This window comes from Copadichromis virginalis, linkage group LG4 (genome assembly GCF_057382275.1).
Source record: "Copadichromis virginalis isolate Kocher_CV1m ecotype Utaka linkage group LG4, C_Virginalis_male_GT1.1, whole genome shotgun sequence".
Taxonomy (NCBI): Eukaryota; Metazoa; Chordata; class Actinopteri; order Cichliformes; family Cichlidae; genus Copadichromis; species Copadichromis virginalis.
The window spans coordinates 30578084-30592438 of NC_140621.1; the positions used below are offsets into that span (position 1 = coordinate 30578084).

The following is a 14355-nucleotide window of genomic DNA, read 5'->3' on the forward strand; positions in this document are numbered from 1 at the left end:
AAAAGATTATGGGAAATCCTGAACAGTGTTATAAAATGTGGGACTGGACAAAAGAACTATCCCAAGTATTTCATTTGTAATGACCATGAAGAATACAATATGGATGTTGTGGCAAATAGTCTCAATGAATTCTTTGTAACTGCTGGACCAAATTTAGCAAGAACAATCACTCATCCTGGGAAAGCACAGGAAAAACCCGATACACTGATTGACAGAAATCCATATTCTATGTTTCTCACAGCCGTTGATGAAAATGAAGTTCTTGAAATTGTCAAAAAATGTAAAAATCACAAATCTTTGGATTGTAATGATATTGATATGATAGTGGTTAAAAGAGTCATTGAGGCTATTATAAAACCATTTACATACATCTGTAATTTATCATTTCAAACTGGTCGATTTCCAGACAGAATGAAAATAGCAAAAGTTATACCTCTATACAAATCTGGAAACAAACACCATTTCACAAACTACAGGCCTGTCTCTTTACTACCTCAATTCTCAAAAGTTCTTGAAAAACTGTTTAAAAACAGACTGGAAAAATTTATAGATAAACATAAACTACTCACTGAGAGTCAGTACGGATTCAGATCAAGCAGATCAACATCATCGGCACTATTAGATTCAATAGAATACATCACAAATTCCATAGACAAAAAGCAATATGTGGCTGGGTTATTCATAGACTTGACAAAGGCATTTGACACTATAGATCATGATATATTAATAAGAAAACTGGAACGTTATGGTGTCAGAGGGGTAGTTTTAGATTGGGTCCGGAGTTATTTAAGTGACAGAAAGCAGTTTGTGAAAATAAATGGTGGTTGCTCCTTATGTATGGACATTGCTTGTGGTGTACCCCAAGGGTCAGTTTTGGGTCCAAAATTCTTCAACTTGTACATTAACGACATCTGTAAAGTGTCCAAAGTATTAAAAATGGTTCTCTTTGCTGACGATACAAACATTTTTTGCTCTGGTGATGATCTGCAGAATTTATTGGAGGATATGACTAATGAAATAAGTAAAGTGAAGTTCTGGCTTGATAAAAACAAATTATCATTAAATTTGAATAAATCTAAACTTATGTTATTTGGAAATAGTAGTTTAAATACAAATGCAAAGATTCAAATAAATGGTGTTGATATTGAAAGAGTCAGTGAATATAAATTTCTGGGGGTAATAATAGATGAAAAACTTAACTGGAGAGCTCACGTAAGATATATTCATTCCAAAGTATCACGAAGCATTGCAGTACTAAACAAGGCAAAACAGGTATTCGACAGAACATCACTTCATATTCTCTACTGTTCACTGGTTTCACCATACTTAAGCTATTGTGCAGAGGTCTGGGGCAATAACTATAAAACCACATTACATTCACTTTTTACTCTTCAAAAGAAAGCAATTCGAATCATCCACAATGCAGGTTATAGGGAACATACAAACTCACTATTTTTGCAGTCTGAAATATTGAAAATTGACGATATAGTGAAATTCCAAACAGCACAAATTCTATTCAAAGCAAAAAATAAAGAACTGCCAGGTAATATTCAGAGTATGTTTTTTTTGAAAGAAGGAAGTTATAATTTAAGGGGTTTTTGTAACTTCAAAACAATGAAGGTACGTACTACAAGAAAAGGCTTTTGTGTTTCTGTTCAAGGAGTGAAACTATGGAACAAACTGAATATGGAATTAAAGCAATGTCCAAACATAAAACTGTTCAAAAAGAGTTATAAAAATATGATCTTCTCGATCTATAAAGAAAAGGAAAATATTTAAATTAAGTGAATGTCTCTATTTAAAAGCAAACAAACAAAAAATTCATGATGTGATATTATAGTATATAGTATATCAGAAATCTGTTCACTATTTTTATTACAAATTATATCAGTAAGGAAGCTGACTAAATATTCACTGATAATTTATGGGACAGGGGTGGGATTAAATAAGTGTATACTTCTTCCCACTCCCTTTCAACATGTAAATTAATCAGAATGTTTTTTTGTATGTAATTTGTATAGTATTTTTTTTTCTCTCATTTCTTTTCTAAATGTACTTGTATATTGTTCACATGTTGAAATAAATTACCAATCAATCAATCAATCAGGCTTTCACACAGCTTTATGCCTTTATGTCCCAGGGTGCTGCTCCCGGCTGGTTATACTATCTGCAATACATGTAAACAATAATACGAATTCTCAAGCTGATCAATAAAGCATGCAAGACGGTATTTCTGGGAGGTTAAGTACTGATTCAGAAAATATATAATTTTCACTCTGTGGCTGCCAAACAGACTAAAGGAATTCAAGTTAACTAGCCACTTGACCTTTGATTTCACAAACAGTCAATATCTGCTGGAAGCAACTGATGGCTAATTCATCAAGAAGCTCTTACACACACAAATACAAACACACATGAGGACTGATTGCATATGACAACACAAACCCATACACATGAAAATATAAACATAGCCTGCAGTACATTAAATCACACACATCATCCCGTCCTCCTCCCGTGGCCAAGATGAAGTAGGTCTCCAGATAGGTTGCTTAGGTAATGGGACATACCACTCTCCCCTCTTTCAGCTTTCTCTTCTTTCTTTGCTAGTGTGAGCGCCAGCCAACATCTACAACCATGACTTCATGGACCGCCCTGCCACAGCTCCATGCCTCTGCTATAAACCTCTCATTTTCTGTTTCATGCAGGGAAACGCTGGGCGGTTAACTTATTCACAAGAATAAAATGTAGTCTGGCCATTAGTGATGTCTTGAGCTAGTAGTTTTTCTGAATGGGACTGCCTACAGTTTTAGTGAAGGAAGCTTAGACCAATTAGAGCTGCTATTTTTTATCTTATGAATCAATTATTTGATTGACTGAAATATAATCAGCTTTCCATGGCCATTTGTTTTTCTTTTCTTTTTTTTAGCAAAATGTCAAATGTTTTCTACTTCTATTCTGTTTTTTCATCTTAATGTTGATAAAGTAAGGTAAGCCATGGTCATACCTTATCCTCTGTTTTTTTATGGACCAAACAGTAGATCAGTTATTTAAGAAAAAATATAAAATTTCCAGCTTACTGACAAATGAAAATAATTATTAAATGTAGGCAAAACCTATTATCCGAAAGGCTATATTATGTCAACATCCTATAACTGAATTCAGCTTTGGGGCAAACAGTATGGGCAGTATTTTGTTCATGCTATGGACAAAGAGCTCACCAGTCTTAATGAACACATTTCCATAAACACTCCACTTCCCATTAGCAAGGCACATCAGGCCGTATACTGTCCAGTGGTATAAATTATGTGTCATATCGCAATATCTATGATATACCAACACCACACATGAGTGGTGAATGAGGCAATCTCAGGCATGCGGAGGCAGTTTAGTACTTAAAAACAGAGCTACTTCAACAGGCTCCATGAAAACACCTTGCAAAATATGGAAGACTACACTTGCCAATAAACGAGAAAATCACAAACTTGTTTCACTTGAGGCAAAAAAAAAGTACTGTCAAGCAAAACCAGCCAATGACAGTTATCCTTGGAGAAAATGCTAGTAGCTAGTGATGTGCTTCCCAGAAGTAAACAAGTGTGTCAAATAAGCATCACTCCACCTAACTCACTAGATAGACTACCACCATTGCACTATAATGCTGCTACTGATACCTTGTGTCAATAGAGTCACACTAACAGAATTAAGTAGTCTGTCATCAATGAGAGCAGCTTATTTGAAAAGAAGACTTTCAGTGGGTTTCAGTGATTTTCAGAAACCAAGCAAAAACAAGGAATAATAAACCATTAAAAAAATACATTTCAAATTTAGGCCACTAGGTTTTTTCAGTTCGATGATTTCTGATTTAAACTCCACTTTAATTTCTTTGAAGAAAAGTTCCAGCACGGCTCCCTGTGACTACTATGGAAAGCAATGCTTCTGATGCCCATATCATAAGTTAAAGTGTTTTTTTATGTGTAATAGGGTTAAGGTAGCCTGATAACACAGTTATAGGTTGTAATTTAGGTTGTAACATGCCTCTCATCACACTAAGCCAAAATCACATACAAAAAGATAAACAATTGTTCATTAAATCTAGTATCCTTTATCATTGCTATATAAAAAACAAGCTGCTTTGGGGCAGTGTACTCTATGTCTTAATGTGATAAAGGCCACAATGTTCACTGATGTATTCACTCTGTTAAATTAACAAGTTACCCAAGAAGACTTCCTTTATACTTCTTGGTAGACTTAGCTCAGAACAAAGCTGAAGCGCCATCCTTCTTAATAATTCTATGTGACAAAAAAGGACACACGAGTATGCTCCTCGTGATTAAAGCTGTAGAAACGAAGCACTTCACTTTCACGGGCACACCCAACATCTCCTGCATTATTTTAGTCGGGGAAAAAAAGAAAAACTTTGTTTTGACACAAATAAATTAATCATTACATTAATTACCAAGGCAATTATTTTTAGTAGAAAACCCCTTCGGGGAAAATTACTCCTTTTACACACACTCCATCTTCAACCTACTATAATACACCACTGCAGACAGCTGCACTATCTACTACATAAGCACTATCCACACACTAAGCTGTCTGTCTGTGGCTACACTCCAACTTTTCTTCCAAGTTGGTTAAACAGCACAGGTTGCCTGCCTCTCCAGGGTGTTTTAGAAAGGCAGGCTTGTGGGTGGCTGTAGTGCTTTCCATGCCCTTTAAAGAGACTGAGATATCATGCTCGCAGGGAATGTAAAATGCCACGGTAATACCACATTAGTGATTAATACAGTACATCCACTAAAACCTAATGTGACACACTGGGCTTTCAAATGTTGAGAAATGAATGCAAAAGTGATAAAATGCTGTTAGTGAGATGGAGTGGCCAGAGGAGGAGGAGAAGGGGGAGGACAGATTAGAAAGCACATAATCCCCCAACACATTGGTGACTGACATTAAGATACTCCTGCTCTACTGGTGAAAGCGAGGCAAATCTAGCCATGCAATAATTAGCCTGTGAAGTGCTAAGGCCACAGGTTGCATGTAATGACTAACTGCTGTTGTTGTAAACAGCCAGCACCATTACATTGACAATGCTGCTCCAACAAGGTTCCGGTCAGAGGAATGGATGAGTAGCTAATTAGTATCTGTTTGATACAGACCTCTGGGTCTGGCTGCTATCAGGTTTCACATTAAGCCTGAGAGTGTGATAGGGTCATCCCAGGATAGTCCTACTACAGGGGTATTTATATATATTACTGAAGCACGCAGGGAATGCAGGAGAGGCCCAATGAGCTGATTCACTCTGGCAGACACTGATGTGTCTTGTCAGTGTGATCAATCAGCATTTAATCATGGCTGTAATCACACCCAGCAAAACAAACACAGGCACAGGGAAATTGATTAAACACATAACACATGATAGGCTTACACCTACACCAGCAAAATTTTAAGGATGGGCAATGGGGTACAATTTATGCCAGGAAAAGACTGAGTTGAAGTTATTAGGCCCACAGTTTCTTACAATTTTCACTGCATGATCAATTTGGTTAATAGAAGAGTCCCTAAATGATAGTCATGCTCATTAAATTAAAGACATTTGGCATCTGCTCCATTTCCCCGAAGGTTAAAGTTTCATTATAAAGTGTAGGTATGATATTAACAGGATTCTTCCAGAATGACAAGCCTTAGGGAGTGAGGGGGTGTCTATTAGGGTTAGGGTTACAATTGGAAAAGGTGGTCTTTGTTTCAGGCAAAGCAGGACAACCATTAAAATAATAGTGTTATTATACTTATTAATGCTAACCCAATATATAGTACTTGGCTCTGAGTAAAAATATTAGATGTCTAGAAATAAATTAACCACATTTCTAAAATACTTGACAGACAGGTATCGAATCAACACTGCAAAGCTAAGCCAAAAAATTATATTAAGTGCTATTTACAAGCTAGAGTCAGCAAGCACTTAAAGTCGTTACACTGCATAAAATAATGGAATTAAAAGCAGCACAAACAAAATCACATCTATTATCCATTTTCATTAATAAAAAGATCCCTCAGGCACAAACTACTTATGTCACCATTTCTAGACTATCTGAGACATTGATAGGTATTGACATACCTACATTGATGCGCTGCAATATTTTTCCCGTACAGAACATCAATAACTTACTGTTAGTTTCCATTTTTTGAAAGGGTTATATAATCATATCTTTTTGGGACAATGCAAGTGATAGAAGTTGAAAAAAAAACATAAAATTATTCCCTGTATTAGACAGGTAGGCTCTGAATTTCTTTTCCACACTCAGCACCACAACTTTCTCACAGATTCACAGTCACAACTTGATACTTAGGATGGAGAAGCACTACGACCACTCAGCATCCTTGCAGATGCTGCGTTGAAAGAATCAAGTGGGTGGGTGGGGGGGAGAAAAAAAGGCAGGCTTTTGTTTTGTTCACTGGCTGTTTGGAAGCGAGGATGCTGAATTTGGCTTGAAATGCGCCCTGTTTTTCTGCCATCCTTGAAAAACGAGCACACCAAAGTGCTTATTTAGAAAGAATCACATCAAGTAGGTTGCACAGGCACTCATGTATAAACAGAAATTAACAGGACGAGCAGTCTGCGCATTTTAAAAATGCTATAAAAAAAAAAACCCAAAAACGAAGGCAACACATAATACATGCATATAAGTGGAAATGTGCACACTGTTGCTGTTTCCCTTTTGTGCAGCACTGTGTTCCAGTTCCATCAGTCACATCACACTGACTCTCGTGTCCCCACAATCCTCCCCACGGTCATTCATCACAGTGTCACTCAAGCGCTGACTCGGGTCCCTGGAGTGTCATGGTAATGCTGTCCCTCAGTGTGTGTATACTCATTCATGTATATGTATATTTTGGTGCGTTTGTGTATGAGTTTGTCTGGATCCATGTGTTTGAGTCCATTCATGCATGCGTTTTTCTATTTTGGGGGTCCTACTGTTTTTTCTTTTTTACTCAGAAGGCGCCGGAGATATGAAGGTGTGTCGCTGCAGTGACAGAGAAAAGGAGAGACAGTGCAAGTCGACAGAGAGCAGTGGGGAGAATTCAGGAGGAGCTCAGAAGCAGCAACAGGCAGAGGGCAAAGAGGATGACAGTGCCTTCTAGTAGCCGCTCTGTCAACACGATTATCTTTGAACCCGGCTTTAGGTTAAAGACGCGTCACACAATATGCAAGACGGTTACTAAAGGGAAGTTACACTGACTCACTGAGCTGCATGGAAAGGAACAAACACAGCCAAGCCAGCTCTGAATTAACTCCCTGAAGATTCAACACAATGAAATTATGAAAATCAAATGTTCTCCTGGCAGATATAAGCAGAGAATTGCTCACCAGCAGCTTTGCTGCAGCTTAGTGCAATATGGATCAGAGCTTCCAGGGAAGTATCCATATGAAGGTATGAACAGAAAATCACTACTCCCAAAGTGTGATCTACCATTGTTGTTTTTCCAATTAACGTCTGCATCGAGCATCTCTCAGAATAAAGCACGATGATATCAATCCTAAAATAAGTGTCACAGAGCGAGGAGCTTTAACAGCTCGGATTACACACATCAGAGGTTCGATAATGCTGTTGATGTGTTCTGTGAGTCCACTTCACAAAATTAAGAGCTCTTCAAAGAAGACCAAATCCCAGTAGCAGCTTCAACAAGCTGTTGCATGCATTGTACACGCATCACTGATCAGGTTTGGGGCAGGCACAAAAAACAAAACATCTCATTAATACAGAGCTATATCAGCAGCATCTTTATATAGAAATTCAAGCTGTTGGGCAACTTCCTAAATGACCCCATGCATCATTTTATTACTGCTCTACGATGAAAAGATGGACCAGTAGATACAACTCAAAAAGATTCACAGAGTATACTCAAAATAGTTTTGCATGCTTAAGCTTATTTACTTCATAGATTTGATTTTACACACACACACACACACACACACACACACACACACACACACACACACACACACACACACACACACACACGGCAAAGCTTTCTTTAATCAGCACTGTGGATTTTTTCAAACCACTTAAAATACTTTCCATTTCTTTTATGCAAGATTATAATCTATTGGTGAATTTTTGAAGTTCATAACATCAAGTTGGCATCATTTTTAGTAATTTTCCAAATAGCAGTTCTATTTTAATACGGTTCACAGTCTTTACATTTAACCTGAAAGGTGAAAAAGTTCATGCTTTCTCTCAACACCAGTGTCTTTACTCAGCCAAACAGCCAACTTCCTCAATTAAAAGTAGTAGTTGAGGAGAAGTCCAACATGAGGCTACACTAAAGTTTGTGATACTATTAAAGTAGAAGCAGTACATCAGACCAATGTGTCCTTTGAAGAAAACTAGGCCATTAAAGAGATTGTTTCAATGACAACACCAACAAATGTTTATGAAAACACAAATCTTGTAAATTTGAACATTAACAGCTGAATATTTTTATTCAATTTTATTTATTTAGCACTATCAGCTGCCTCAGGACTCTTTATATTGGAAGGTAGAGACCCTACAATATTAGAGAAGATACCCCAACAATCAGGCCCTGTAAGTAGTACCTGGCAACAGTGGAAAAAAATGCACCCTTGTTTAACAGGCAAAGAACCAGGCTAAGGGAGGGGAGAAAGAGAAAAGGAGAGCATAACTTGTGCATAGGAAATGAAAAAGAGGGGACTGGAGAAGAAATACTCAGTGCATCATGGGAATTCCCCCAGCAGCAGCACAACTACAAGATGGTTTCAATGCGCCTGTTTGAGTGAATGAAGCCAATCAAGAGAATGTGATCAGTGACTGATATTATTAAGTTGATTTAAACCTGGATTCATGTTCAAAAATACAATCAAAATCCCATTAAACTTCCATTATTGTCATACTTACATTGCTGCAGTCACATAATAATGACGAGCAGATTGATGTTGAAAAATCTTTAGCTTACCAGGTAATGATAATGCAACACCATTAAAACTAATGCAGATTCTGTGTTCAGTATGATGAATTGTATAACTCAAGAGTCAGCCAACAGATAAGCAGCAGAATAAATAAAACATACAAATCTCCAATACTGCACAGGATGCATTTAAATTGGTCTGTAAAAATATTGCATATGCAAGACTTAGTTAAACCTTGAAATAACTCTGGGATACAACTCACTGTCTTGGGACAAGCAACAAAATCCACGATTTTCATAGCTATAAAGTCTTTAACAATTGTGTTGAAGAATTCTCAAAGAAGAAAGAGCCATTTATATCCTCTATGTCTACAGAAAGAAAAAAAACACTGCACTGTTCTCTTTAGTAACATTCACAGACTGCATCCACTGCACTGTTAACAGAATCAGTAATAGATCTAATTGCAAAATCCAAGTATGCAACAGATGGGCGTTGCGAATGCTGTCTTTATGTGTTAAAACCAAATTTACTGCACAACTTGCTCACTCTGACTGCCAAAAAGTAAAATATCACAAACACAGAGGCCAAAAAGCCAATTTCCTTTTTATTCGTGCAACCAGACATACACATTTCCCCAACACACCTCCACTTTGCTCTGATCAGTGCCCTCAAGTTGTACAAGCACATTAGAAACACAGAACAGACAAAGGGGTCCTACACCTGAAAAGATTAAAATAACAGTATGTTTTAGCCGTGACTTTCCACTCTGAGATAAGCCAACAGAGTGATTTTAGTGGTGTGATTTATTTGGTACTTGGTGTTACTGGATTTCAGAGAACAAAAATACTTGAGTGCAGAAGTAAAGAAAGTGCCCAAGACAAATCTGTTCCTCTGCTTCAGTGACTAAAATACTTTAGACTTGTCACTGAAGTATATTTTGTATTTTCCAGCGAGGTGATGCTATTGTGTGAAGGATGAGGACAACAATAAAGCAACAGAAAAGAATAGATTTTCAACAAAGCTTAAACTCCAACCTGTGCAGCCAAACATAGTAACTCAAAAAAGAAACAGCCAGCATGCTCTCAGTCTTGCACCATTGGAGAGAAAGCACAATCATCAGCCGCCAAGTTATTTTACGTTTTTTTCTTCACTGGAAACCTTCTACGCGTAACCTGAACACCACAGAAACAGAGCCACCTGATGGCTAAGAGACTGCAGAGAGGGTCCGATCCCAGCTCAGCCCAAAAGAGCTGACATTTAGAATACAACACATAGAGAGTATACTCACGGTTTTGAAGTCGTTGGGACTGCAGTCTTCACCTTGGTATCTGCAGTAGAGCATCATCTCTTCCAGGTCATGGCCAACCCTCTCAATGAACTCCTTCATGCTGAACGCTTTGGGCCTGTAGGCCGTGAAGTTTGCCTTTTCCTGTAGGAACGCAAGCACATCAGGCTCCGCCAGGTGTGGCTGGGGGATAGCCAGGTGCACATCGAGCAGGGCTAGCAGCTCTCCGGCGTGGTACAGGTCGTTGCGTGTGAGACGGCTGAAGCGATACACATTGAGGTTACAGATGGTCACAGCAGGGAAAACCAGGCTGCTTGACACCACAGCATCCACGCTGGTCACGTGAGGGTAGGAGAGGAAATAGGCCAAACGCTCTGTACTTTCCAGGGCTAACAATCCCAGGCAGGCCAGCAGAGCCACAGCCCAAAGCAAGCGGCGTGCACTGGGCTGACCATAAGGGAAAATAAAGCGAAGTCCATGCAGCGTGCTGGTGTGGACGAAGGCCTGCCAGGAGGTGGGATGTAGGCTGGAGCTTTCCTGGCTCCCCTGACTGCCACAGTTCTCCTTCAGATCCATCATCAGCTCTCCACTTCCTCAGCCAGGGAGCACCCGTAAACTCACACCTGCACAAACAGAGATGGAACTTCAGTGAAAGGCTTAGATTCATAGTCTAAAATCATATCGACTGCACTGATACGATGCAGGGAAATAGGCTAAAAGACAAAAATGGAAAAAAAAAATTTAGAAAACTGGAACAGAGATCTGCAGCAAGTGCTGACAGCAAGCATGCAAATACGACAGATAAAAAAGATAAAACAACTGAAAAAGGAGAGGAAGTAGATACAGGAAGACAAAGATCTCCACAACCCACATAACTACTATGAAGAGTAAGAAGCAGAGGAGAAAGATGCTCCCTCAGGGCATCCCTCTCCTCTCCACCTCCATTCTCAATCACTCCCTTGAGCTCAGAGTTAGTGTGGCTGCCAGACTGCCTGTGGCTCCTACTATACTCAACACACACATACAAACATCCACTCAACACACACTCTAGACAAATCCCAAACTGCCCTGCTCTCTTTCTTCCTCAGCTGCCCTCTGTGACTGCTAGATTTCAGACAAAAAACACCAGAAGTAAGTCCTCTGAGACCCGGAGCAAGAGGTGAAAGTCACTTAAGCCGAAAGCCAGAGAAAGCTGCCTCTGTGTATTTAATGTCCCGACTCATCTCCATTCAAAAGCACACACATACACACTCTCTCACTCACGCGGTAACTCTCTTATGCATGAGTGTGCATGCGAGCTGCCACACACATATAAGCGCACACGCACACAAGGCTTCTCATGGTTTCCGTGCCCTCAACTAATGACAAGCCTAAGCACCTCTCTCGTTCAGCCTAGCGAGAAGACATCCAGCCGGCGCGAGCGTGAGTCTGACAGCGCACGTGTGTGTTTGTGTGCGTGTGAAAGAGAGAGAGGGACACAGAGAAAAGCATAAGAGAGAGAGAGATGATCAGAGCCGCTGCTTAGTCTCGTATGCCGATCCAAACTCCTGCTTTCCTGTGGCCAGATACATCCGCTTTCCCTCCTCTTCCCAGCTCATCTGTGGTGGCGGCGAACAACAGCGGAGCCGGGAGAGACGGAAGGCGCACACACCAATACACGCTTGTACAGAGAGAGAGAGTGGAGAGAGAGCGTGAGGGAGGAGGAGGGAGAGAGGAGGGAAGACAACACTCTCCTCCCTTGCTCTCTCAAAAGCAAAGTCTCTTATTGAATAGCTTTCCTCCTCCTCCTACAAACACTGCCACCTTAGCTCGCATTTGTATCTGAACCCTTCATATTTTCATATGGCACCAACCTCAAACTGAGTGATGGATGGATGCAAAACAGGAGGCTGTCAGGGAGGAAGATAGTAGACGGGAAAACAGTGGTGGCTGCTTGGCCAGGGATGGGGGGGGGGGGTATGTCATGGGAAGTGAAGCAGAAGTAGAGACGGAGGAGTAAAGGCTGGGAGATGTAGGTTGAGGGGAGGGATAAGGACAAAAATAAAATTGGAAAACTAAAAAAAGAGCAAACGAGCAAGCGTGGTCACACAGGCTGCACAGCAATGGCACACAGAGGAAAGTAATTTAGACGTGCAACGTCACATGAGGAAGAGGGAGACACGGATGTAAAGGGAATAACAAGCACACAGAGTGTGTTTGCCGTGTGGAATGCAACATTTAAATCACGAGCTTGTAATTCATAAGGAGTCTGATCTTTCTCAGAATGAAGCGAGAGCGAGAAAACAGCGAGTTTTGTGAGGCAACATAAGGAGACAGGAGCAGCAAAGTGGTGAGGAGAGAATAACACGAGGGTGTGAGGGTGTTAAAGGTGGTAAAAGAGGAACGAGAACGCCTGTGTGTGTATTTGGACTGACTGGAAACAGGTTGTCAGAATGATCCCTAAAAATATATACGAATTTCACCTCCAACTGAATAAGAAATTGGACAGCTGGAGAGGAAAATATATCAGTTTGACACATTTTATTCAATTGGAACCGCTAATACATGAGCTAATATTTGTCTTTAACTTAAATCCACAATAAACTGATTACTCCTTAGGTTAGAAACTTAGACTTTAATAAATACAAAAGCAGTCTTTTGCACCAGGGAAGCTTTTACATCACTAAATCAAATTCAAATAAAAATATGTTAAAACTACAAGAAGAAAGAAATGGAAAATATTGTTACAATTTTACCTAACATGTTAATCAGAGGTTATCAGGATTCTGACAGGTTGGCAGGCTGAATTACACAGTAGGCCATCTTGCACAAACATGTTACATTTACCATGTTATTGAAAAGATTAGCTGGGACATCAACATAACACACAGAGCAACTGATACTGGATGCATTACACCTGCTGAATCTGACAGTACACTAATACTCTTATTCTTTTAGTCCTTATTCTGGTCCTCGTGTCTGTATGCCAGCTCCCAAGCACTTCAAGTTTCTTAAAACATGCACACACAACAATAAAGAAAAATGTATACTAGACAACCTCCATCTCATCAAACTTAGACTCACTAATAAACACCAACAAGCAGACACAGCTGATACTTGATTTGACAATTCCAGAATAGTACAGAATGAGAACTAAGGAGTGATTTAGGTGAAGTCAGTGACAAACTTTAAAACTTTAGGATCCCTCTTGGTGAAATCCCAACATGCTGTCAGCTGAGAAGCTCATTTTCTAAAATTACCGGGCAATTACAGCATACCCCTAATCAAGTGATTAAAAAGTAATGAGCAGCCCAAATGAAACAGCCACTCATAAAACTATGTGTCGGTGCCTGGAGCACAAACCTCTTCACTATTTCTAAAGATACGGTTTGATATTTAATCAAAGGTACATCAAGTGCCAAACATTTTTAACCATGTGAAGTTACTAATGATAATTCATGCATTTTTAAACTCCTGCCATTATAATTAGCCTAACTTCCTACCTGTATGCTTGTTTTCTAAGGCACATCAACAGGTTGATATGCTGCTGCACATCCTGTTCAACCTATTTAACAAATGATTAATTTTTATTAAATGTATTACACTTTTATTTCAGTTGAACATTTCTCAAGACATTAATACCCTATTAAAAATTTGGTGCATTGGCTAGCCCGCGGCTAATCTCAGCTCATGCAACAGATGAGGTTTTAACTCCTCCCCCTTCGTACTCTTTTAAACAAGTTCATCATTTTAGCCAGGGCTCCTTCTGTTTGTTTATAGGATATAGAGAATGTTCTAATATTAAGATTATATTTATTTTTCTAACCACAATATTAAAGAATACAGACCAGCTCAGCAGCTTGTGTTGTCTTCTGGACCGACTGTACACTTTCACCTTTAAAACAAAGATGGCGACCGGAAATTAACTACTTCTGCCCGGATTTCACAACAAAATAAGTTGATGACCACTTAAAAAAAACCCATGTATAGATAACCTATTATACCAACAAAACCAACCTAGCTCCTGTAAGGACAAACAATGTAATATCTTTTATTTCTTTGTTTAACCAAACCAGAGAGAAATTTTGGGGGAATGGTTGCTTGTTTAGCTTCTACTTCACAGGGATATAATAAGTCAGTAGCTTATTGTATAACCAAGGGAAAA

The 14355-nt window shown here is 39.2% G+C and overlaps 1 protein-coding gene across 2 annotated transcripts in view; it reads right to left on the bottom strand.

Annotated features, from left to right (window-relative positions):
* Positions 1-14355, bottom strand: part of asic2 (acid-sensing (proton-gated) ion channel 2) — a 428762-nt gene extending 414407 nt beyond the window's left edge. The window contains exons 1-2 of one of the 2 annotated variants that reach the window (XM_085454843.1): positions 14039-14355; positions 10215-10834 (exon numbers count right to left, since the gene is read on the bottom strand). In XM_085454843.1, the coding sequence (XP_085310969.1) occupies positions 10215-10790 (576 nt within the window). In that variant the 5' untranslated portion in view covers positions 10791-10834; positions 14039-14355. Of the gene's footprint in view, positions 1-10214; positions 10835-11589; positions 11838-14038 lie in introns of those variants that run through there. The other variant, XM_085454844.1, reaches the window with a different exon arrangement.